The sequence below is a fragment of the Orbicella faveolata genome, unplaced genomic scaffold (genome assembly GCF_042242905.1).
Source record: "Orbicella faveolata isolate gen_17 unplaced genomic scaffold, um_ofav_v1 contig_25, whole genome shotgun sequence".
Lineage (NCBI taxonomy): Eukaryota > Metazoa > Cnidaria > Anthozoa > Scleractinia > Merulinidae > Orbicella > Orbicella faveolata.
Genome location: NW_028301553.1, coordinates 10975571 through 10999153, shown reverse-complemented (window position 1 = coordinate 10999153; position 23583 = coordinate 10975571). Strand labels below are relative to the sequence as shown.

General features: G+C 41.1%; 1 protein-coding gene and 1 pseudogene across 2 annotated transcripts in view; both read right to left on the bottom strand.

Moving 5' to 3' along the window:
- LOC110059425 (uncharacterized) overlaps window positions 1-23583 on the bottom strand; it is a 37355-nt gene that overhangs the window by 5159 nt on the left and 8613 nt on the right. The window contains exons 4-6 of one of the 2 annotated variants that reach the window (XM_089293662.1): window positions 23052-23312; window positions 16020-16124; window positions 15299-15397 (exon numbers count right to left, since the gene is read on the bottom strand). In XM_089293662.1, coding sequence (XP_089149788.1) covers window positions 15299-15397; window positions 16020-16124; window positions 23052-23312 — 465 coding nt within the window. The remainder of the gene's footprint in view (window positions 1-15298; window positions 15398-16019; window positions 16125-23051; window positions 23313-23583) is intronic. The other variant, XM_089293663.1, reaches the window with a different exon arrangement.
- Window positions 1414-6103, bottom strand: LOC149108936 (uncharacterized; annotated as a pseudogene).

Below are 23583 nucleotides of genomic sequence, written 5' to 3'. Positions count from 1 at the left end.
CGAATGACCGTCAAACTTTCGATTGGATGAATTTAATCAAATTCAGAGACTCTTGGCCAAACACTGGACGTATCAAACTCTAAACGAATGCATCAATGCCGCCGTTGTGATTTTGCCGATCGAAAAATATAAGCTTAAGCTAAATCAAGCTTTAATATTCAGCGCGCAGACGTTGTTGATGTCAAGTTCTTCGTAAAACTTTTTCGCCGCAAGAGAATGGAATGACCGTCAAACTGTCGTCGAGAGTAATTCAGTCAAATTCAAAACTACCTTTGTAGGCGAACATACGACGTATTTAACTCTAACGGAACGAGTAAATACCTTCGTTGTGATTTTGCCAAATGAAAAATAAAATTTAATTCACCGCGCGATCCATTTATTGTGGTGGTCGTCATTTCCAAGTTCTTTACCAATTTTTTTTCACTGCCACAAATTCCAAAAACCGTCCAACTATCGACGGGGAAAATTCAGCTAAATGCAGAGCTAACCTTTTAGCCGAACATTGAATGCATTGAACTCCTATATCGAATGCGTCAATCCTGCGCTGTGATTTTTGCCGATCCACAACGGGAGGGTTACAAATTCCACTCCCTACTGGGCTCAGTAGGCAAGCTCAGTACGAGACAAACTTTAACTTTCCAGCCCCTCCCTTCAATCACATCTCTGGAATCTGCAGAAATCTAGCAGACACGTGACCAGCCGCAACCAGGGTACTTTCTCGAGGTAGAGAGAGGACCCTGGGAACGAGATTGGAGCTTTTCGAAAGCGCTCGTCAAACCACGGTAATTTGAAAACGCTGGGTCTACGTTTTATTGCGGATGGAAAACATTTACGACAACGTCACGATAATTAGGTGATTTCCCTGCCCAAGTTTTCTTCTGTTTAAGAACGCAAGTGAATATATGAAAGATCATATATTTGAACTGCGGAGAAAGATATGAAGATATCATTGATCATCGCAATTATATACACAGCTTAACCAGCTGTGACATTAAAGCCTGAAAAAAGGAATCACTTGCGTTCCTAAACATATACATATATAATTGGAAATTCTGATTGGTCGAAAAGCTCATCATATGACGCTATATTCACCCCGCTAGAGCTTGGTTACTAAGCTCGCCATCTTTGCCAACCTAGCTGGTAAACATGGCGGACAGTTGTTGAATGAAGTTTTCATTTATTCGAAAGACATCATTCCAAGTGCAGTATTTTTGAAAGGATGGAGAATTTTCAAAATGACTGCTGTCGCCCTTGGACCAAAAATCTTTTCAAGAAGTCGTATTCAAAGCTTTTAAGAATCGTAAACGCAGTGGTTGCGTCGATCGCCAGCTGGTCAGATCGACTGACCGAAACTTCTTTTCCTTCAAACTAAAACTACTCATATTTAGGCGATGATGACAACTGTGAACGAAGTCAACAACGATAAAACAAAGGTACCGGATGAATTTATTTTTCGTAGTGTTTCGCTCGTTTGTTTAACTGCCGAACTCGATGAGTAAGTTGTCACAGAAGAGAAATACCCCCAAAAAACTATAAGTAGGTTTATGCGTAATTATAGGTTATTTCACGGTTGGTGAGCGCGTACGAATTTTGTTCACAAGTTGTGTAAAAGAAACGAACGAGCGAAGCGAGTGAGTTCGTTTTACACAATGAGTGAATAAAAATCGTACAAGCGAACTAACCGTGAAATAACTTATTTGTTATATACATACCGAGCTTCACAAGCGAACAGAACTCAAAGATAAACATATCTTTATTTTCTTTCAAAGGAAAACAATTAACGCGCGGTCAAGCCGCCTCACAGTTCGAGAGTTGCACTGAAATGGCTTCCTTGTAAAATACTTTACATCGAAATTATCAAGCAAAAATGCCCTTAAAAGGCAGAACTAGTTAGAATGAAATAAGACATCCTGAAAATATGTCTAAATAGTTCTACGGAAGTTCAAAATTTGAAATACAGAAGTGAAAACCCGAGACTTCATTTTTTGTTGCTTACCAGAACCCGCATGCTTGAATTGACAAACACTAGTCATGATCTGAATCAAGAGGCTTGATTCTTTTATAAGGTTAATTGCTAGGTTTTCCTCTCGCACTGAAAGAGTGTTCATTGCCGCACTAATATGTCCTCCGCTTATAACAGCATCCGAAAAAAGAGAAAGGGGCTGCTGTGCTGTTTGCTTGCTTTGCTGAGAAGTTGGACGAAATGTTGGATAAGTGGGTTCGTCAAACTCTTGCTTTCTTTTCTCCGGAATAGAAGAGCCAGACTGGAGAGCTATTTCTCCCGAACTCAGTCCAGTAAGAGTGTGAGACATGTTCAACTGTTGTTTCTGTGAGACGGTAGAGAAGCTAGTGATACTTTGAGCGTTTTTGTGCCCTGACAGTTGCATAATATCAGTTGGCGGAACGTCGTTGTTGATTAAAGTTTGAATCATAGCTTTTCTGCCGCTGTGGTTTTTGAAGTTTGGCCCGATTCCGGCTTTCTGTGCCATTGTTATAATTAAGATATTAAGCTTATTTACACCGACTAGAGCTTTTTTGAACCAAGGTTTGCCGGAGCCAGATTTTACATAGTTTACTGCCAAGTAAAACAGTGCATCGTTGGTTTTCATTTCCGCGGGTCGCTTTTCTGCGTAGACTTTGTAGGCCTTAACTGAACATTTCTCGTTGTTCGGCACAGCAAACATTTTCGGTGCAATGGCTCTTACATTCCGAGGATCATTTCCTGAACGACTTTTGGTTTCTCTTTCATTGAATTCGAGGTACTCCTGCCCTGTGGAAGTTTTACAAAGTTTTACGTCTCCTCAACACATTTCTCTGTGCTTCTTGCAGCCTCGCAACCCGAAGTGGATTGTGTTGTTGAACCACACCGTGTTTAAAAGCGCTTCTGCTGTGGAGCTTCCCAAGAGATCCTTTTCATACAGAGCTTTGATATCTTCCTCACTTAAAGCAGCAGAAGCTTTAGGCTTGTTACCCTCGCCTTTCCGTTTTAGATCCCTTTGCTTTGACTGAAGCACTTCCCGAGTTTGCTCGAACTGTACGTCTTTCGTAAGGCAAAGTCCATAGCTTATTATCTTCAAATGGCGCTCAAAGGTAGCGAAGAATGCCCTCAAGTAATTAGGCTCTTATTCCGCGTTGTCTTCTTTTTTTGCGAACCGTTATAAGGAACTCGCTGAGAAACTTGTTCAGCTCTTGAGGAGTCAATTCGTGCATTTGTTCCGTCTCGCCTTTCAAAACAAGAAATTCGTGGAACAGAGCAACGTCGTGTTTGGTCTTTTTCTTGGTGTTTTCATCTTCCTGTCCGTCTATGAACTCTTCTACTTATGAATCTAGGCTCTGGAAACGGTTAGTCTGATTTGAAGCCATCTTTCTAAAGAAAAATGCGCCTCATGCTCAGCTCTTAGAAATGTGCCATTTGTCAGTCAAGAGGAGCGGCGAGCGGGCGACACGGTTTTGTTCACTAATGAAAATAATGATATAGCCAATCAGAGCGTCGATACGTCGTTTTTCACTAGTGAAAAAAATCGTATGACCAATCGGCTGGCTTCTCTAGCGCGAAGACACTGTTTTTATCTCGATGCTTTTTGGCGCGTAAATCTCGGTATGTATATAATAATATTTGCTCTTCTGTATATCCTTATCGTAAATTAGTTCCGCACTTTACTTAGAATTGTAAACTTATCGTTATCTCAGGAAGTGCATGGCTGAAATATGTTTGTTATTTGGAAAGAAGGTCTTTTGGACTGGACAGCTGATATTATGCTAGAATCTATGGCAAATGTAATAAGCGAATAATGTATGAAATAATGACAATTTCAAAGATAAAATGAACTTCTCTTTAACTCTTAAGATCACTTATTGTCCAGTATTTCCTTTTAATATCGATAATTTATTCATATTACCTGTTCTCAGATGCGAAGTAGCTTATTTCCAATTAACACCATTATTTACCTATGTCTTGAGCAATTTCCTCGAACTTATCTTGAATGGAAGATCTAAACGTTTAGCAATTTCCTTTACGGATGTTGGTATTGATAAGACTTGACTTATTTTGCTGCAAACCTTAAAGTTCACCTGCCATTATTATCGCACCGTGAGCAAATATAAACAAGTACGTACTGTACAACATTTGATTTTACCACGATTTACCACGTCTGTACCCGTCTGTACTACGAGTTTTAATCTAAACTAAAGAAGATAAGAGAGTTCCAGATCTGTGAGAGTCCTTGCTGATTTACTATCCAGCTGACGAGAGACAGACCCTGTGCCTTTGGCATTGAGTAACGAGTGCCGTGCAGCGAGCCTGTGCTCTTCCGAGCTTTCCCCAAGACAAGTCCGCCCGCCGTTATCCCTGTATTCCACAGCACCCAAGCTGATAGTCCATATCCATTCCTAACCGCGCAGTTCCGCACGGAAAACCTTTCGTTACAAAATTGATTGACAATCGATGTACATGTAAGCTTATTATTAAAACTACGGCTGCATACGTGTATGCACACGAACAATTGCGTCTGTGTTTTTATGTTTTAGTCCGTTATTTTGTAGTCCTTGATATTCACCTCGGAAAATTATACTAAAACAATTATTCGCCTCAGGCTCAGTGAACATTGATGTATAATCATCTCGACTTCGTCTCGGTGAATATTCACCAATGTTCACTTCGCCTTTGGCGAATAATTGTTAAATATTACGAACTCACAACATGACCAGCTTCCAAATTTCAGCCGAGTATTACGTCCACTGAAAATATAGGGCCGAATCCACACACGACCGCTCTCATGTGGCTTTGATAGCTCAGTTAGTAGAGCACTGCACCGGTATCGCAGGGGTCGTGGGTTTGAATCCCGTTCAAGCCTGAATTTTTTTCAGGCTTAAATTTCACAACTTTTTAAACATGAAGGCGCACTATATAAGGAAGTCTTCTCTGGGAAGACCAAGGCTCATTTGTCAGTCACCGTTGACGTGCGCGGGTCAAATTCAAAATGGCGGATGTTCGATTTGAATACACGAAATGTAAGTTGTAAGTGAATCAAAGTGTCTTTGCTGTCTCTAGTTGTCTCTATTCCAAGGAATCATGTTTACAAGAGGATTATAAACTGATATTGTTCCACTGTTCGCAATGTCTATGCGAATAATTGTTCTGCAGTTAAACCCGGCTAATTCGAACTCGATTATTTCGAATTCCTCGTTATTTCGAACACAAAACCATTTGCCTTGGATTTGCTCTTCAGTTACTTGCTATCGGCTATTTCGAACTCCCACTACTTCGAACAATTTTTCGTTTCCCCTGCAAGTTGGAAATAGCGGGGTTCAACTGTATTTGTAATGTAAAGTCCGATCCCAGTGGGTATTGTAGAGTACTGTCAGAGCGTGAAGCAAGCATATCTTGGGTGAATTCAAAATTAGCGGGAGGAGCTTATGCCCTTTTATAGCGCGCCTTCGTGTTTAAGTTGTAGCGCATCATTCGCATAAATCAAAACATCATTTGATTCTAGTTTGTTGTAATATTCGTAACTTCCACTCTAAATACCAGTTGAGCCTGTATGACTTATATGGGCAACAACTCCTGTACGCTCTTCAAACCGCAGTTTTTTGATAACGCTGGCTTTGTGCTCTAATGTGGACGGAAAATATTTTGAAAACGGAGCTTTCCGAAAACGATGACTTCACGATTTTCAAGCGCTTTCTCTATCCGCGTTTTGCTCATATACAAATCCAAAGTGACCGGTGATTGTTGCGTTTTCAAATTTCTCCGCCGTATTGTGGACTTGGCCTCAGGTAATTACTTTGGTTTTGGTTTTTGGTTTCACTACGGTTTGAGATTGGCTGAGTAGTCTTATTGGTGTAAGTAATTGGTTTGGTGTTGGTTTTGGTCACGGTTTTGGTTTTACGACATGCAATTGAAAACCGCGCGTTCTAGTATTGCTAATTATGGTTGGCCATTCGTTTCAAAATTACGACAGGGTATACGCGGGTTTTTCTGCCGCATATATTTGTTTACATACCTTACGTATGGGCTTTAAGCTCATATATACGACCATTTAGATCGCGTATATACGCATTTTTAAAGAACCACATATTTGCGTAAATTCAAGCGCGGGGATGTGCGAAATAAATGCCCAAATATAGGCGTCCTACAAGGACCCATATATACGCGTGCTAAAATGCGCGTATATGCGGGTCTCGTAAATTACGTCTTGTATGCCAGTACGAAATGTGCCTTTTAAGAGAATGGCTGTTCGTGTATGATAGCAATGAAAATTACTTTAACTAGGAATCGTCAATATGGCGGCAGTGGTAAAATGCCTTGTCTTGGTCTACCTGCCATTTAATGTTTGTTACTGCAGCTCTCCAGTGAATGAACTTCTAATTGCAGAAACAGTTATGCGTGTTTTGAATGACTGTTCAATATTCTTTCCTAACGCTAATCGTCGTGAAGTTGCTGTGGATTACTCTGTACATCATTTAGTGGCCTGCGTAGCTTGGCGTTTTTAGGCAATTTGAACGCGCTAAGAAAGCGGCGAAGCCGCGATAACGAGCGCCAAATGCGGCGTAGCCGTGAGGAACCTGAGGGTTCCTGCTCGTTTTCGCGGCTTTGTCGCTTTGTGCGCTCGCGCTCAATTTGCTTAGAAAAATTGCTAAACCGCCAAGCTACGCAGACTAATCCTTTAGTTGACTCATTGGACAGAGGTACCAAGGCGAATGCTGAGAGGATACGGCCTCCAGAATTGCTGGTGAGACAAATGCAATATTTACTACTTAGATGGGAAATGTTTGCATTAAGAGCAGTTTCATGCACCTCAGTGTACTCCCATTAGCATAGGCGGATTTAGGGGAGGGGCCGAGGAGGCCACTGCCCCCCCCTTTTTTTTCTTGTTTTTTCAAAACGTTTTTGTACGACCCCAACCCTTCTAACCGTTCTTTGAGAGTTGTCATAATTATACAATCAGGTTCCAATTTTATTCAATTTCGGAGCTTTCCTTATTTAAAATATATTTGGTGTTAACAATTAAAATATATTATCAAATATTCAAACAAACGTAACCCAAAAATTATAATTTGCGCTAATTGTTAACGCCAAATGTAACATGCGTTCCTTTCGGTTTGAAATGACGAGGAACACTGGACACGAATATTGTCACGCCGTCTCCCTTGCTGCACTGCTGAAGAGTGAAATATTTTTCTGATGTTTTCTAGGAAAGCAAAGACGACACTGTTTACATTTCATCGTGAACCAGGTGAATACGTTACTTATTTGACCTAAGTTAAAGGTAATGTTTATTTTTTTAGATCTGTATCTGTCTGTTAGCAGGCAACGTTCGAGCTCTGCCTTGGAGACTTTGCTTGGTGATCATCCGCCATAGCAAAAAGGCAAATGAAGTAAAAATATTAAACTTTAGCTTATATTAAAGCACTCAATGTAATGATCTGTCGCAAAAGGTTTTGCGTACATTGATTTATAATCCTGAGTTAATTTCTCGATAGAAAATTCTGACAGAAACGATTAAAATCATTACAGAAATAACAGTTTGCTGATGATGTTTCAAAAATGGATCAGTTGTTTCTATTTGTGCCAGGTGAAAGCGAGTTTTAAAGAGCAAGCTTGATTATCATTCGGTGTTTTTAGAATAAGTAACGTTTCCCTTCTGGAACGTTTCACCGTAGGACTCAGCCGTTCGTTATAGGGTTTCATACTGAATGTTATTGAGGCAACAAGCATGTTAACGTTGCGAAGGAACAGCTAAAAGGTATGCGCAAGAATGCTAAAACAACACTTGCAAGTTCTGTGTATGAAAAGATCAAGAAGATGGCGAAGAAGGCAAACGTCAAGGTAAGCATCCCTCGAACTTTTGGTAGGCAAACATCAACAAACAGGGACACCAGTCGCCTACTTTCGACGGGCAATATTTCTTCCTTTCCTTGACAACTTGTTGGAGCAAATAAATACCCGCTTTAAGGGACGATCAGAAGCGGCATTGCTTGGATTGCTACTGATACCTGCAAACTTACAGCAGCTTAACGAATCTTCTCAAGAGAAACTTATTCAGCATTATTCCCCTGATCTGCCGTCCCCAAGTAGTGCGTCGCAGGATCTGGAGCTGTGGAAGTGCTTCTGGTATGTTATTCTGCGTTAATACTATACATGGGTTGCCAAGTTTATAGTGAAACTGTGAGTGATTTTAGTGTAAGTCCTATTGGGTCTTCACCAGATAAATTCATCTGGTTGGGTGTTATCATCAAATGTGTCCCTGACAGCTATTATTTCCAGTATTACATATATGTTGTAAAATCACTGCGTTTACCCTTATTGGTTGTGTGTACAGCATGGTTATTCCATGCCTCAACGAGGAGGTTTAACTGGCTGTTAATTCGGGAAAGAAATATGTAATACAAACAGAACAGATCGATTATGCTGGTCGATTCCAGGATGCCGTTTTCTTCCATCTGGTAGAACAGAGTGTAGTAGAACTGACTGACTCCAATGAAGACTTCTCTCCAGAGACGCTCAATTCACTGGTTGTGTACAGACAGCCCAGCAATTGTGCTTCCCCTATTAAATCCCCTGTGCCATAGCATAGCTCTCCCTACATCTAAATTTTCATCCCCTTCGTCTGAACACACTCTAGAGGGCAATCCTAACTTTGCACAGCAGCTAAGAACAGAGCAAGCCCAGTCGCAGCAGAATTGTTTGTTGCACAATTTAAAGTGTAAAACACTGTCAAAAGCACCATGTATTACAAACCTCTAACTGATAAGGCAGTGTAGTCCATAAATGTGCCAGAGAGAATTAGGTCCCCTGACGCTGTCAACAGGCCTTGTGATGGTAATGAACCACCTCAAATCAGACCCTGCTGGGTCAGTTCGAAAAAAACTTTCCCTAACACGCTGATGATGAACATAGATATTTCTACTTCGCAAATGACCCAGCATGATACTGTAGCGAAAGTTACAGAGTACATTTGTGTCCGACCCTACCCCCCCCCCCCCCCCTTACAGTAGATATTGTCACGTGGTTTTGTTGGATGTGTATTAAAACATGGCCGCTCATTGTTAGCTTGGTTGAGTTCTGAAGCGTAAGGAATGGCAACATCACACTGGTGGGAGCGGTGTTCGACGCCTATCACGCCGCAAAATCCCTTCAAACAGGATTTGGATGATCTTAGCCATTTTTCGTTCGTTCCGAGGTTATGGAAAGCTCAGATACCCAAGTTGCGGAAACACCACGTGCAAAGTCAAATCCATTCTGCAGCGACAGTGGTTTCGCTGAGCCAACAACGCCGCTCGCAACGTCAGCAGGTCAACCGATAGTCACAGTAAAATCGTCCAACCCTTTCCGTAGCGACGATACCGTGTCAAACGTAGAGAAGTCGTCAGAACTCCCGGCCGACCAAAGAATCAGAAAACCAGTGAAACTCCCCGAAGACTTCGATGGGAAGCAACCTCTCAAAGAATACTTGTTACATTTCGAACGTTGCTCGCTTATAAACGGCTGGACCGAGGAGGAAAAGGCGATGTTTTTGGCAGCAAGTCTTCGTGGCGAAAGCCGAAAGTTATTGAGTGGTTTAACAGACTCAGAGGGCCGACAGTACGCCAAAATTGTGGAAAGGTTGCAATTACGCTTCGGTGTTGAAAAACAAGCTGAATTACATCAGGCTAGACTGTTGAATCGCCGGCAGTTTGAAGGTGAGAGTCTACAAATGTTAGCTACTGATATTCGTTTAATGGTAGACTTAGCATATCAGGATCTAGGTACTCCTGTGCAGGAACGCTTTGCTGTACAACATTTTATTGATGCTTTAAATGACAAATATGACAGGTTGTATCTTAGACGGGAAAAACCCAACACACTTGATGACGCCCTTTCCCTCGCAAGAGAACTAGAATCCCTCAGATTGTTAGATAGTAATAATTCTTTCAGGCGGGCTGATACTAAAGTTAGAGCCATGGAAACCGAGCGAACACAATTACAAATGCAAGTTGATGGGCTTAAGCACAAAATAGACGAGCAGCAACACCAATTAGAAGCCCAGGCAAACATCATTGCCCAATTAAATCAGTTTCTGGCCAACCAACAGCAGCCACAGGGCCCCCCCAGGGGAAGGTGGGAATGTTGGATTTGTGGAGAGAGTGGACACTTAAGAAAACAATGCCCCAGATACAGAGCAAGACTGGAATCTACCCAGCCTTCGGGAAACGGGAGGGTGTCCCCAAGGGCCCGGGAGGATGCCTGAGCAACCACTTACAAAGGCTTAAAGTTAATGACACTGTTGTTAGCAATTGTGATGGAGGAATGACCGTGCTGCCTGATCAGGAATCCCGGCCATATGGACTTTATGTTATTGGTTTTATTGGACAGTGTAAACTTTTTTTGGCTGGTGGACACGGGTGCAATGAGAAATATCTTATCCTATGAGTGCTACAACAGGTTTCCTGAGAGTTTGAAGTTTCCCTTGCATGAAGATGTTTCACAAGTGTCTATAGCAGATGGCCGTAAAACCAGTACATACGGCTCTGGTAGGTTGTCGGTGAAAATTGGAAGTCAAGATGTTAACATTAGCGTGTTGGTAGCAGACATTGAAGATTCAGCCATACAAGGTATGGAATTCCTGTCAGATGTGGATGGAAAAATTGACTTGGTTCAACAGCAACTGGTCATGAATGGCGAGGAGTTTGACTTGTGCAGTGAGAGTTGTCAACAACTCAGCCTCAGATGTGTAACGCGGCGTCTTGTTACAATAGAACCGCACTGCGAGGCAGTGATACCAGTCCGCCTTCTTCACCGTCAGTCATCTTCATCGTCTGAAAGTGCTAAGAAGGGATTGCTAATTTTGGAACCCTGTGACAACCGTCTTCAAGATAAAGGCCTATATGTTGGAAGAACCTTAGTGTCTGCAGGTGAGACCGGCCTTGTACCTGTTAGAATCCTAAACACCTCTGATGAGACACAGACCATTGGTGCTCAAAGTGTCGTAGCAGTAGCCAAACCAGTAATCGGTGTTACAGAGCTGGAGATACCCGAAGTGAGCTCGCAGAGCATTAATAGTACCCAACAAGTGGAAGGGAATTGTGTGGACAACTTACCAGAACCACTTAAAGAACTTTGGAAGCGAAGCGCAGAACAGTTGACTGAAGACGAGAGCATGGCAGTGGCTGATCTGTTGCGCCGGTACAAGGATGTATTCTCTTTATCGGAGCAAGACCTGGGCAGAACCAACATGACAAGGCATCACATCAACACAGGCAATGCAAGACCTATTAAACAGCAACCTCGACGAACATCGCCCTCTAAACATGCAGAGATCGAGAGGCAGGTAGAGGACTTGTTACAACGTGGTCTCGTAAAGGAATCAAACAGTCCCTGGTCATCTCCTGTGGTATTAGTAACCAAAAAAGATGGTTCTCAAAGATTTTGTGTGGATTATCGACTGGTGAATGCTGCAACTGTCAAGGACGCGTATCCCCTACCACGCATTGACGACTCCTTGTCTGCTCTCTCCGGGGCTAAGTGGTTTTCGACATTGGACCTGGCCTCTGGGTACTGGCAGGTTCCTATGGACCCAGCTAGCAGTGGCAAAGCGGCTTTCGTAACCACTTCAGGCCTCTATGAGTGGACCGTTATGTCCTTTGGTCTCACCTCATCTCCCAGTACCTTTGAGCGGTTAATGGAGCTTATCTTAGCTGGGCTCAGATTCGAAACTTGCTTGATTTACCTGGATGACATAATCGTTTATGGTAAAACTTTTGAGGAAGAACTGAAACGTTTGGAGGACGTGTTTGTGCGCCTTAGATCTTCCGGTCTCAAGCTGAAACCAAGCAAATGTGTGCTGTTCCCGAAGAGTGTTACGTACTTGGGCCATATTGTGTCTGAGAATGGCATCGAAACTGATCTTGTAAAGGTCGAACGAGTTTGCGAATGGCCAGTACCAGAGAACGTGACAGAGGTTAAGAGTTTTTTGGGACTTGCCAGCTACTATCGGCGCTTCGTTCCTAATTTTGCCCAGGTGGCTAGACCTCTTCACAAATTGGCAGAAGCTACTGTTGATTTTACTTGGACGCCCGAGTGCCAGTCCTCGTTTCAGAAATTGAAGACCTTACTGTCCACAGCCCCTCTTTTGGCGTACCCAGACTTTAGGGCAGAGTTCATACTTGACACTGATGCTAGTAATCATGGTATTGGAGCTGTTTTAAGTCAGTTGAAGGATGGAGTGGAACACCCTGTTGCTTATGCGAGCAGAACCTTGCCTAAGGCTGAGAGAAATTACTGTGTTACACGGAAAGAGCTACTTGCAGTTGTTGAGTTCGTGAAGCAGTTTCGTCACTATATGCAGGGGCCGAAGTTTCGCATAAGAACTGACCACGCACCCCTTCGCTCGGTGCTTCAAGTTAAGGAATCGGAGGGACAGCTGGCGAGGTGGATAGAGTTCATGAGTTCGTTTAGTTATGAGATTGAGTATCGAGTTGGCCAGAGGCATCAGAGTGCCGACGCACTGTCGCGAAGGCCTCGTAACGATGGCTGTGTAAGGAGTGAAAGAGGGTTTAGCATATGGTTAGTGTTGCTGTTCAAACTGACGTTTCACCTGCTGTGTGTGGCGAGTTTGTGGTAGAGCAAAGAGAAGCCCTTCCAGATAAGCAATGTGAGACAGAATTGTCAGTTGGTACTGAACATTGCTCCTTCGATCCTGCTGTAGCTGACTCTAGATGCAACACCATTAAATTGGAGCCAACCTGGACACGAGAGTACCTTTACAGCCAGTATGTTGTTGGTGCTCCAATGGAACGCCTAGCTATGGACATACTAGGACCACTTCCTCTTACTCCTCGTGGCAATAAATTCGTTCTCGTCGTGACGGATTATTTTACAAAGTGGACCGAGAGTTATGTCATTCCTAACCAGGAAGCTACCACAGTAGCCGAGAAACTAGTGAGTGAATTTGTGTGTCGTTTTGGTGTCCCTCGGGAGATACACAGTGATCAAGGTAGCAATTTTGAGTCCAAGGTGATGACTGCAGTGTGTAAGCTACTGGACATTGACAAAACAAGGACCACGCCCCTACATCCTCAGTCAGACGGTCAAGTGGAACGATACAATCGACATTGATTGAAATGCTTCGAGGCAAGTTGAAAGACAGTCAGGAGGATTGGGACCTACAACTCCAACCATGTATGATGGCTGACAGAAGTTCTGTTCATGAGTCCACAGGAGAAACACCAAATATGCTGATGTTAGGGCGAGAAATTGAGGTACCATTAGATGTGGTGACTGAGCCAGCTCCAGACACACCGCCATTGGCAACTGAGTATGCCTTGGCTCTGCAACAGAGGCTTGCCGGAGCACATGAAGTAGCCAGGAGACACCTAGGAAAAGCAGCAGAACGGCAGAAGAGAAATTATGACAAACGAGTGTCCAGTAAGCCATTCCGGTTAGGGGACAGTGTTTGGTTGCACAACATTGGCCGAAAGAAGGGGAGGAACCCCAAACTGGATTGTCCTTGGGAAGGCCCTTACTTAGTGGTGTCTGTGTTATCAGATGTGACGTATCGAATCCAGAGAAGTCGAAGAGCGAAGCCTAAAGTTATCCACGCAGATCGTCTTAAGCCGTACCTTGGACCTGCACTAAAGAGTTGGATTGTTGAGAGGGAAGGGACTGTTATGCCTGCCGAATCCCAAGTTATGAGAGCTGGAGAAGTTGGGCCTGTTAGTGGCCCTGTCGAAGCTGTACTCGGCGAAGGCACGTCGGATGGCAGTGATGCCATGGAGTCTTTGAATCCTGTTCTGTGCAGCAGTCCTGAGGCGGAGGATCCCGAACCTGACGAAGAGAGCTGTGGTAGCGATGCTGATACAGCGATACTGCCTCAGACCCAGACGGCTACACCAGATGACAGACCATCGAGCGAGACTGAGAGCTTTGACGCTGCTTCATGTGGACACCTTTCGCAGGCTGTACAGAGTCGTTATGGGAGACAGCGGAGGCCACCCAAACGTTACGGTGGTTGGGTGTAATTGAACAGTTCATGAACTTTCAGAGTTGTTACGCGAAATGCGATTTCCCGAGTTAAGCTTTGTTTCAATGCGAGTGCTGACTGGTTATAAAATGAACTAGACAGAGTTGCTAAGATTTGTCTGTCGTTCTTTGTTGATGTTCTGATTTTGTCATTGAGATTGTGACACTGAGGACAGTGAACTTAAAGGAGGGGGCAGTGTAGCGAAAGTTACAGAGTACATTTGTGTCCGACCCTACCCCCCTTGCAGTAGATATTGTCACGTGGTTTTGTTGGATGTGTATTAAAACATGGCCGCTCATTGTTAGCTTGGTTGAGTTCTGAAGCGTAAGAAATGGCAACATCACAATACTGATACCAGAATTGGAAAAACCCACGTCAGTCTTATTTCTCGAATCATCAGGGCCGGGTTGTTCGAAAGCCGGTTTACGCTAACCCAGGATTAAAAGTTAACCTAAATATAAATGTTTCTCTTCAAAAATGTTTTCCACTACTTATGCCTTGTGTAGTTTGAGATTACTCAAGTTCAAAACTGAACTGCAAACATTTTCCATCTATGTAGCAAGTATTGAATTTGTCTCACCAGCAATTCAAGAGACAGAATTCTCTCAGCATTCGCTTGGGCACCTCTGTCCTAAACAGTGAACAGAATCCACAGCAACTTCACGACAAACGATCAAGTTCTCTGCCATGTTACGATTAGCGTGAGGATAAAATCTTGAACAGCCATTCAAAACACGCATAACTTTCTAGAAGTTCATTCACCGGGGGAGCTGCAGTAACGAACATTAAATAGCAGATAGACCAAGACAAGGCATTTTACCTCTGCCGCCATATTGACGATTTTTAGTTAAAGTAATTTTCATTGCTATCATACACGAACAGCCATTCTTTTAAAAAGGCACATTTCGTGCTGGCATATAAGACGTAATTTACGAGACCCGCATATACGCGCATTTAAGCACGCGTATATATGGGTCCTTGTAGGACGTGTATATTTGGGCATTTATTTCGCATATCCCCGCGCATGAATTTACGCAAATATGTGGCCCTTTAAAAATGCATATATACGCAATCTAAATGGTCGTATATATGAGCTTTTAAAAGCCCATACGTAACGTATGTAAACAAATATACGCGGCAGAAAAACCCGCGTATACCCTGTCGTAATTTTGAAACGAATGGCTAACCATAGCTAATTACTCGGCTAATCAAGATCAAATCCAAAAACAAAATTGTAATTTTAATGCGTGTCATAAAGGAATACCTAATCTTAACGCTGTTAAATTACTCACACTGACCTCGATACTTCGTCTTTCCTCCTGGTTTTTCCAACGTTTCCAACGTTTGACTGATGTTTTCCATTTCTCTCTTAACTTGCGGAATGTTATCCAGTATGTCTACAAATCAAATTTCACGAGCAAAGAGCACTTACACTTTGATAATCGAAATATACTTTCCTTTCGTTATCTCGCGGTATTTTCTAAACGTTATAGAAAACATTTTCTCCTTGTCTTTACCACGTTTTAAGTAGCATTCCACTTGTAAGCTAACCTAATTACTACTTTAGAACTAACGAACGAAAGAAGGGACAAAAAAGGATTTTTAGCCATAAAGTGAATTTACTTTGGCAATTTTAAAATTGAAATAAGAGAGGAATTCAACAACACTTTCTACGAAACTCTCAAATCATTGAACGAAGAACTAGATTGTGAGAATCTTTCAACCAAGTTAATCGGACTTTTAGAATGTGCAAAACACGGGTGGCAGGGGAGTGTTTTCTACATTTCTTGATCGGGAGTGTTCTCAAATGTCCTGAGTGTTTTGTCACAGTGCAATGCAAGGCTTAGGCTTCTTCATTTGCTATATATGATATAGAGGTAATGTGGCGAAAAACTATAAAACACGCTTTTTCTATGTTTTATACTTTGATAAAACATGGGTTTTTGACCAATCAGAGCGCGTGCAGGGTCCTATCTATAATATAACATAAATAAAATATGAAGAGGTGAACGAACACACCTTCATCTGCGGTTCCTCTTTCTCTTGACTCTATCAAAATGTCCCACTTTTTACTTATCTCCTTCATCAATTCATCTACCCGCTCGAGTATTTCTTGGATATCCCCTGAACAAAGATTTGAATTCGATTTAAAGACTTGGCTACTTTTTGTGGCTACTGTTGCTCGCCAACACTAGCCACTATATTATCATGTGCGTAAGTAAGTAGAGCGTCCAATTTTCGGATTGTGTTCGGAACTATTCGGTTGTCTGTAACTAGAAGCCGAACGGAGGTCGGTCCGATGTTCATAGTCACAAAATAGACAAACGTACATAATACCCATTTTCTTTCGGTTTTACACGAACGCTATAATCGGAAAACGTTCCCGGAATCGCTGATACACAGAAGGATGTAAGACGTCTATGATAGCCGATTGATTTGTCCAGCTTAGAATTGCGAAATGCTCCATGTACAGGATCGTACAGGATCTGGCAATTTATAAACCTTTTCGGGGTTACGAAATTTTCCCTTGGGAAACTATTAATTCCCTTCGTAGAATCAAAATATTGTCCTGCGAGACACAAACCAGAAAAAATCTAGCCTTTGAGAAACGTGAAGTCCCTTCGGAGAACAAAATGTGTCTTTTCAGACACAAAAGTGTTTCCTTTGGGAAACGAAAATCCCTTCAGGTGACTAGAAAGATCACTGGTAGTAATGAAACACAGAGCAATAGTACAACGTCCATGGTTGTTATGATGCTGTACATGCGAAGCAAAATAACCTGCTGGACACTGGCACGTGCTTAAAAGCTGACAAAGCTGTGTCTGTTGCTAATTGTAGAATGTGACAATAATATAACACATATTGTGATAGCAAGAGACACAGAACCATCCAGTGTGTCACTGAGAAGACTTTTGAACCCATTGAAACAGGCAGATTTACTAAAAGACAGTTTCTACAGCATGGTTTTGTGAAATACATTAAAACATATTTACAGTGTCATATAATTCATCAGAGAAACATGTTTTAGTGTCAAATCCCACTCCTGTAACAAGTAAGTAATATTGCCCCTCCTTAAGAGGAATATGCAGCACTGATTCTAATTCAGTGTTAAATCGGACGGTGTAAAACACAGAAAGTTGACTGCAGACTGCAGACCGGGGTAAAATGCAGACTGCAGACTGTACACTTTTAACTGAATCGTATTACCGTTTTCATCATTGATAACTAACCATAAACAGGCTAATCAGCGCGTCATCAATAGGCTAACATGATCGACAAATATAAAAAAAGTGTTGATGTTAATGACAGAACATGCCATAGACATGTAGTAAAGTATGAATTCCATGTGTTGTTGTTAATAACATTGCAATTTTCCACAAAAACAGCTCTCTTTGATTCAAATTAATATGAATGCAGATTGCTAGCACCAAGAATTGTATTTCAAACGCTAATGCAAGGCATTTTAAGATACAGGATGATATATTGTTAGTGTTCTTGCTGATGTTCTATTCTAATACTGCCAGTATGTTGCCATGGCTACCATGTAAGGCTAGTGCAATCAAGACATAGTTGCAATATAAGAGTTTTGTATTGTCATTTAATATCAATCCTTAGAAGGTGGTGCAGGCTGCAGCTGCTGATTAGTTGATTATAGCAATTTCAGTCCAGAAAAATAATGGGATTGGTTTTAATCCAGAATAATATATTATTTGATGCAACAAAGAAATTCACAACATCAAAATATTAACTATGTAGTATGGGATAATCAATTATGAGCAACAATAAATGCAAATAGCAAAAATGTCGAGTCATAAAAAAAATTCTAGGTGATGAAAATGAATAAAGTAAGCATGAAGGTGAAATGCTAGTGGGTGTTACCTTGTACTGGAGCATTTTAAAATGTTTAGCTAGCCAATGTATATTCTGGCAGTTGATGTCAACATAGTATCAATAATAGACTGTTGATTATATTTACAGATTAAAAACTCTGAAGAATTAGCATAATCCTGGAATATTCCTTGGTACGATGGGCATTGCAGTGATATAGGTACATGCAAATCAGAACTGCGGTGGTTAGGCAAACGTCTTTTCGATTATAAAAATCTTATTACTCAATTTTTGCTCAACAAAGTACAACACTTGGAAATGTCCAGGGGATATTGTACACTACAACGTCCAATAACTTACTGAGTTAAATATATGACTCAAATGATATGCCTCAGCACTGCTTTTGTGAACAGTTTAAGCATGTTTTGCTACTGGTGCTCAATGGTTTATACATACAGTAATCAATCTCAGCAGCCAAATTTCTTGATATTATTTTCTAGCTTCCTGTAATGCCCAACCATCCAGTGATGGAGTTGAGTCGGTATTGATTACAGTGTTCAATAGTAAAATATACATTACATAAAATTACATTTCATTATCACTAGCATTCCTTTGATACTATATTCTTAATCAATTCTATTTTTATTTTCCCCAAGATCTTCACTGACAGGGAAACTGATGACCATCCAAATTTGTGGCTTAACATCCACAAAATTATTGACATGAGAGCACTATAGCACTGGAAGCTCCTACTTTGAATTCCAAGTGCAAACTTTGCTCACAAAAGCTGAAGTAATAGAAGAAAAGCATCCAAGCCTCAAAGAAATACAAGATAAGAGAATACATATATGTTATTTGCCGGTTGGGAGGTCTGTACAGTGATAAACTGTGACCAGGGTTTTTCACTGTAGGGACCTCCCAGCCGGCAAATAACATATATATATTGATAATGGCCAAGACAACATAGGTAGACACAGAGCATTCGAGGAGGTGTAAACAACTGGTTAGAATAATAATAACACCACATGTTGTTAATTAGTAACATGACAATTCCTTTTCACAGATGCCCTTTAAGATTTCTCAATTTCAATAAATGTGTGGCTTCCAGGCTATATCAGTAAAGGCTTTGATCCTATAAAAAGGTGACTGTGAAAGAATTAATGTTATATTAGGGGGGAAAGGCTGATGAAAATTGATTTTGACACTGTAGATGGAACGCTTAAGACAAAGTAAACTTACATATAGGAAAGAGTTCCATCATTAAAGGCATTAATATGTATAGTTTTAATTATTAGACATATCTCACCACATACAATGTATACAATTGTAACAGCAAACACAGTACTGTAAAGCAAGTGGATGTAATCACAATTAGTATTGAACCAAGACACCGAGAATCATCTGGTAAAGTTGTTGTTGACTCAGTCATACCAAATAGTATGAACTAATCATAAATCAACTTTATAATATAGTTGTCTGATGTGTAACACAAAGATCTAGATAGTTGATCATAATGTTGTGAAGTGTCATAAATGCAAGCTAACCAGTTTTAGTGTTAATACGCTCCTAGACACATCAGTAACAAAATATATTAGTCCTTACCAATGACTTGAACCCGATACTGTACACTTACACTATCTTTGATACAACTATGAACACATTTTTATAGAAGGTAGCAGCTAAATTCACTGATTATTTTTCAATCAAGAATATTTTTCAATCAAAACCTTTAGGTTTATAGTCAGTGACAAAGTCATCTTGTAAGCTGCATGACAGATATTTAGAATGTCATATAAAGGGACCACTGAGCATCATTTGACTTGGGGTTGTAGCAATCACATAGCGAGTGAGATATGGTGTTGAATAATTTGACACTGTACCTAGAGCTTCAGAACTGCTGAATGATTGACTTTGTCATTTTCAAACAATTGATTACTCATCAAATGGCATCTATATCAATCACAAAATTCTAGGATGGGGGACCTTTCTAGAGCTATGCACCATTGTGCTACGAGCTTTTCATTCCCAGGTATGCTGTATGGTAACTTGAGTTCGAAAATTGTTACAGTTAATAACCAATAGGCTCTATTTATTACATCCCGAGAAGAGCCAAAAGAGCTTCATACACATGTATGTGATTAACTTGTGCATGTTCAGTTCAAAGAACATTGGATTCAATCTCAACATCATATACACAACTGGATCATTCCACTGTTGTAAACAGTCTTGCTTCTGAACAACTCAAAAAACATCATGTTAGAAATTTATTTACCTGATAATAAATGCTATTTTTTGTCAAAATAACCATGTTTAATAAATCGTTACATTCACTTCTTTAAGAAGAAATTTCTTTGCTCTGATTGCATTAAGCATAAACTGTTAAGGAGTAGCCACATGCGTGGTTTGCGAGCCTATTCTGTTACGTTACACTTTGATTAGATAAACTTACAGTGGTAGAGTCGAAACAGTAAAACAAAGTACTAGCAGTGAAGCAAATCGTCAGGATTTAAGTCATTTCCTAGGGAAGCATTTCTCAATTCAATGTTTTGATTTGATCTTACAGGGATGGCAATGACGTGATGCCTAGCCTGCGTAACAAGAGTTGCCGTATGAATGAGGGGTTTTCCACAGTTGGGCCACATGAAATTTGGCACTGGTCCCCAGCCGATTTCATGCTGGCAGGCAAACCCGGGCCACTCACTATTATGTTATTAACCTGACCCTAAGCCGGGAATATGGATATTTCCCGTGTGTTTTACTCTCTGCTGGTTTAATTTTAACAGATTTCTTGAATTTTTACCAGGCAAAGTGATAAAACTCGATTCATGCGTCTGCTTGCTGAGAAATGTTGACAGGAAAAGTGGTTAGAAAGAAGAATTTAAGACTCTCCTACTAGCAAAAACTTGCGACACTTCCCGTACGTAAGGCTTGCTTAGTCGCTTGCGCACCGATGTCGCAATTCAAGGGATACGATGTCGAACAGAATTAGAGGTCGCTGATCAAAGTAGTGGAAGTGTCTCATCACGATGTCCATCAACAATGGTACCAAAAACAGTCAGACGTATTCATTTAAAGTGCACCTAACCCCAAAATTTTTTTTCGCTAAAACAAATCTAGACTTTATTTGAAGCATTTGGGCGAAGAAATTTTTGAATTTGGTTGAATCCTCGATTTTCTATGCCCTTTCAAAGTCGCGATTAAGTGTTTCACGACCGCGTTTTAGGGAGTCTGGGGCGGCGGTACCTGATGACGTCTACCCAGGAACCAAACACAATAGCGCCTCAGTCAACTCACTGTATTTGCTCGAGAAAATAGAATGCAAAACTAATCGATCCGATGTATTTTGGGACTAAAACGTCCAAGTTTTGTCTCAGAATCATTTCTTTTTCGTCACTGGAGTCAGAGTTAAGTTTCGATTCGGAAGGCTCCGAAAGAAACTTCGATCGAGCACGTTCGACAACTGTGAACTCACTGCTTAGAGCTTTGAGAACAATTTGCAATATTTCAAGCGACGACGGGGAAGACGTCTTTGCGGACAAGCTGCTTGTATATTAGGAATGGAAAGCTAGATACGAAGTGGAGGAGCAGGCAAACGAACAGCAGGAAAGAAAACTCAAGGACTGCTTTGGATGGTAATTTCGTCAACTAAATATAAGATTCCCACGCGTGTTTATAGCCCGTTTACATTTGTCCTTACCGAGAATGTATTTTGTCAAGGTTCTGTTAAATCCAGTTTGTGTTTTACTTTCAGTTGAATGCTTCATGTTTATAAGAGCGAAGCACGTGTTGCAGTTTTCGAGACTTGATGACCTCCAAAACATTGGCTTCGATCGATTGAAAATCGTATTGTTTGGACCTGTATTTTTGAAGCTGCGGGAAGCAAGGCGGAAGGAAACATTTCATACAATTACCGATTTCGAATTGTCACACGTTTTAAGTCGTAACTCCAAATAACCAATGTAAATTGTTCTCAAAGTTTGCAGTGAAATTCGTCGGATAAGCGAAAAGGATGTGTTCCCTAAGCGGTCCGCAGATAATGTTACGCAGTCATATTTTCGACGCTATTGCACAGAATCTTTGTCACACTGCTGATTTCCAAACCTTCGAAAAACTCTGTGAGTCTAACAATTTTGTTATCATGTAATTCTAGAGGATGAATATTCGACCTTCATCTAAATCGAAAGAGAAATAAGTGTTGGTTGGCGGCGTACAGTTGCGATCTATTTACGTATCAGTATAACGCTTCTTGATCATGACCGGATCACACAACTTTGCCGGTTATGTTATAAATACTGCAGGATTGGAAGATATAGGTTGGCGGTGGTATTTCTACAAATTGCTGGTTAGCTTTAAGCAGAAAATTTATGAAAACAGCGTTCGAAAGTCTGCGGAACAAATTCCAGTGAGAGTTCTTCAATGGTTCTCACAGATTCAGTTCGCTTGTTTCGGTTCGACAAAATCAACCATCGTTTACGTCTTTATTGCACCATTAGCCGATCATCGCCAGTAAATTGTACAGTATACCTTTCTTTAAATCTGGAATATTGCTGCAACAGCCGATAGCACCTCTGGAAGGCGTTTCTGCGCACTTTTCGAATGTGTATTGCACCATCCTGAAGGAGATGAGAGGAAATGAGATATCCAACCTTCCTGGGTAGACGTCACAAGAGCCGCTGGACCCATTCTCCTCAAACTCGGTCGTGAAACAAACTGGTGGTGTTTTGGAGCTATTTTCGAGATTTCGTCGTGGCACAGAAAATCGAGGATTTAACGGAATCCAAAAATTTTTTCGCAGAACTATTTCAAATAATAAGTAGATTCGTTCTAGCGAAAAAAAATTTTTGGGGTTAGGTGCACTTTAAGGAGGGCCATGCATCAAAAACGATTCGTAGCCCCAGTAGTTGTCAATTTCGTCGTCGCATATATCATTTCGCTATGACCATATTCATTTACAGTACAGTAAATCCCATTATTGTCACGTCAACTGAAAAATTAGAGATATTCATCAAAATAGAAATGCTTCACTACCTTAATTTGAAACATTCCGGTACAATTTGCCAAAAATGGAATTTTTGGAAAGGCGCTCCTGGGCACACAATTGACTCCTACAACCGAAAACGAAACGGGCTGTCGCGAATGCCTCTCTAACAGGCGCCCAGGTCATGAGCTAATACTCTCTGGGCATTCATTCCAGTGAAAAAAATGACATTACGATGAAATTACCTGCGCCTTCGTAGAGTTCCCATTCAGAAGGTGCACTCTGGGACCACAAACCGCTATCAGTTGTTTCCGTTGTCATGCTGCCAGTTTCTGGAAGATTTGCCACATATTCTTCCACAAAAGCAATTCTATCAGGTAAATTGCTGTCGGAATTTTGTGAATCGTCTTCTCTAACTTCTGGATGCGCCTCCTTTACTCCAGCATTTGCAGCATCAAAACTTGACTGATCTTCAAATCCTTTCGTTTCTTCCTTCACTTCCATTTCTAAGGACAGAAGAAGGTAAAGTGAAATATTTAGCATACTTCTGTATTACTTCCATTCGTGGATTATTTTGAAAATGTGGATTATTTTGAAAAAAGTCATCTGAATGGCGTGGACCTCTTAGTTAGACTGCAACGAAGCAATTATATAAAGGCATCAGAGTTTCAAGGCTCGTTATCATGCACATGCAATTTTTTTGCACAAGACACGCTAATTATTTTAATTTACTCAGTTCAAGCGTCTAAAGTTCGCATTCGAACTGCTGTTAAATGC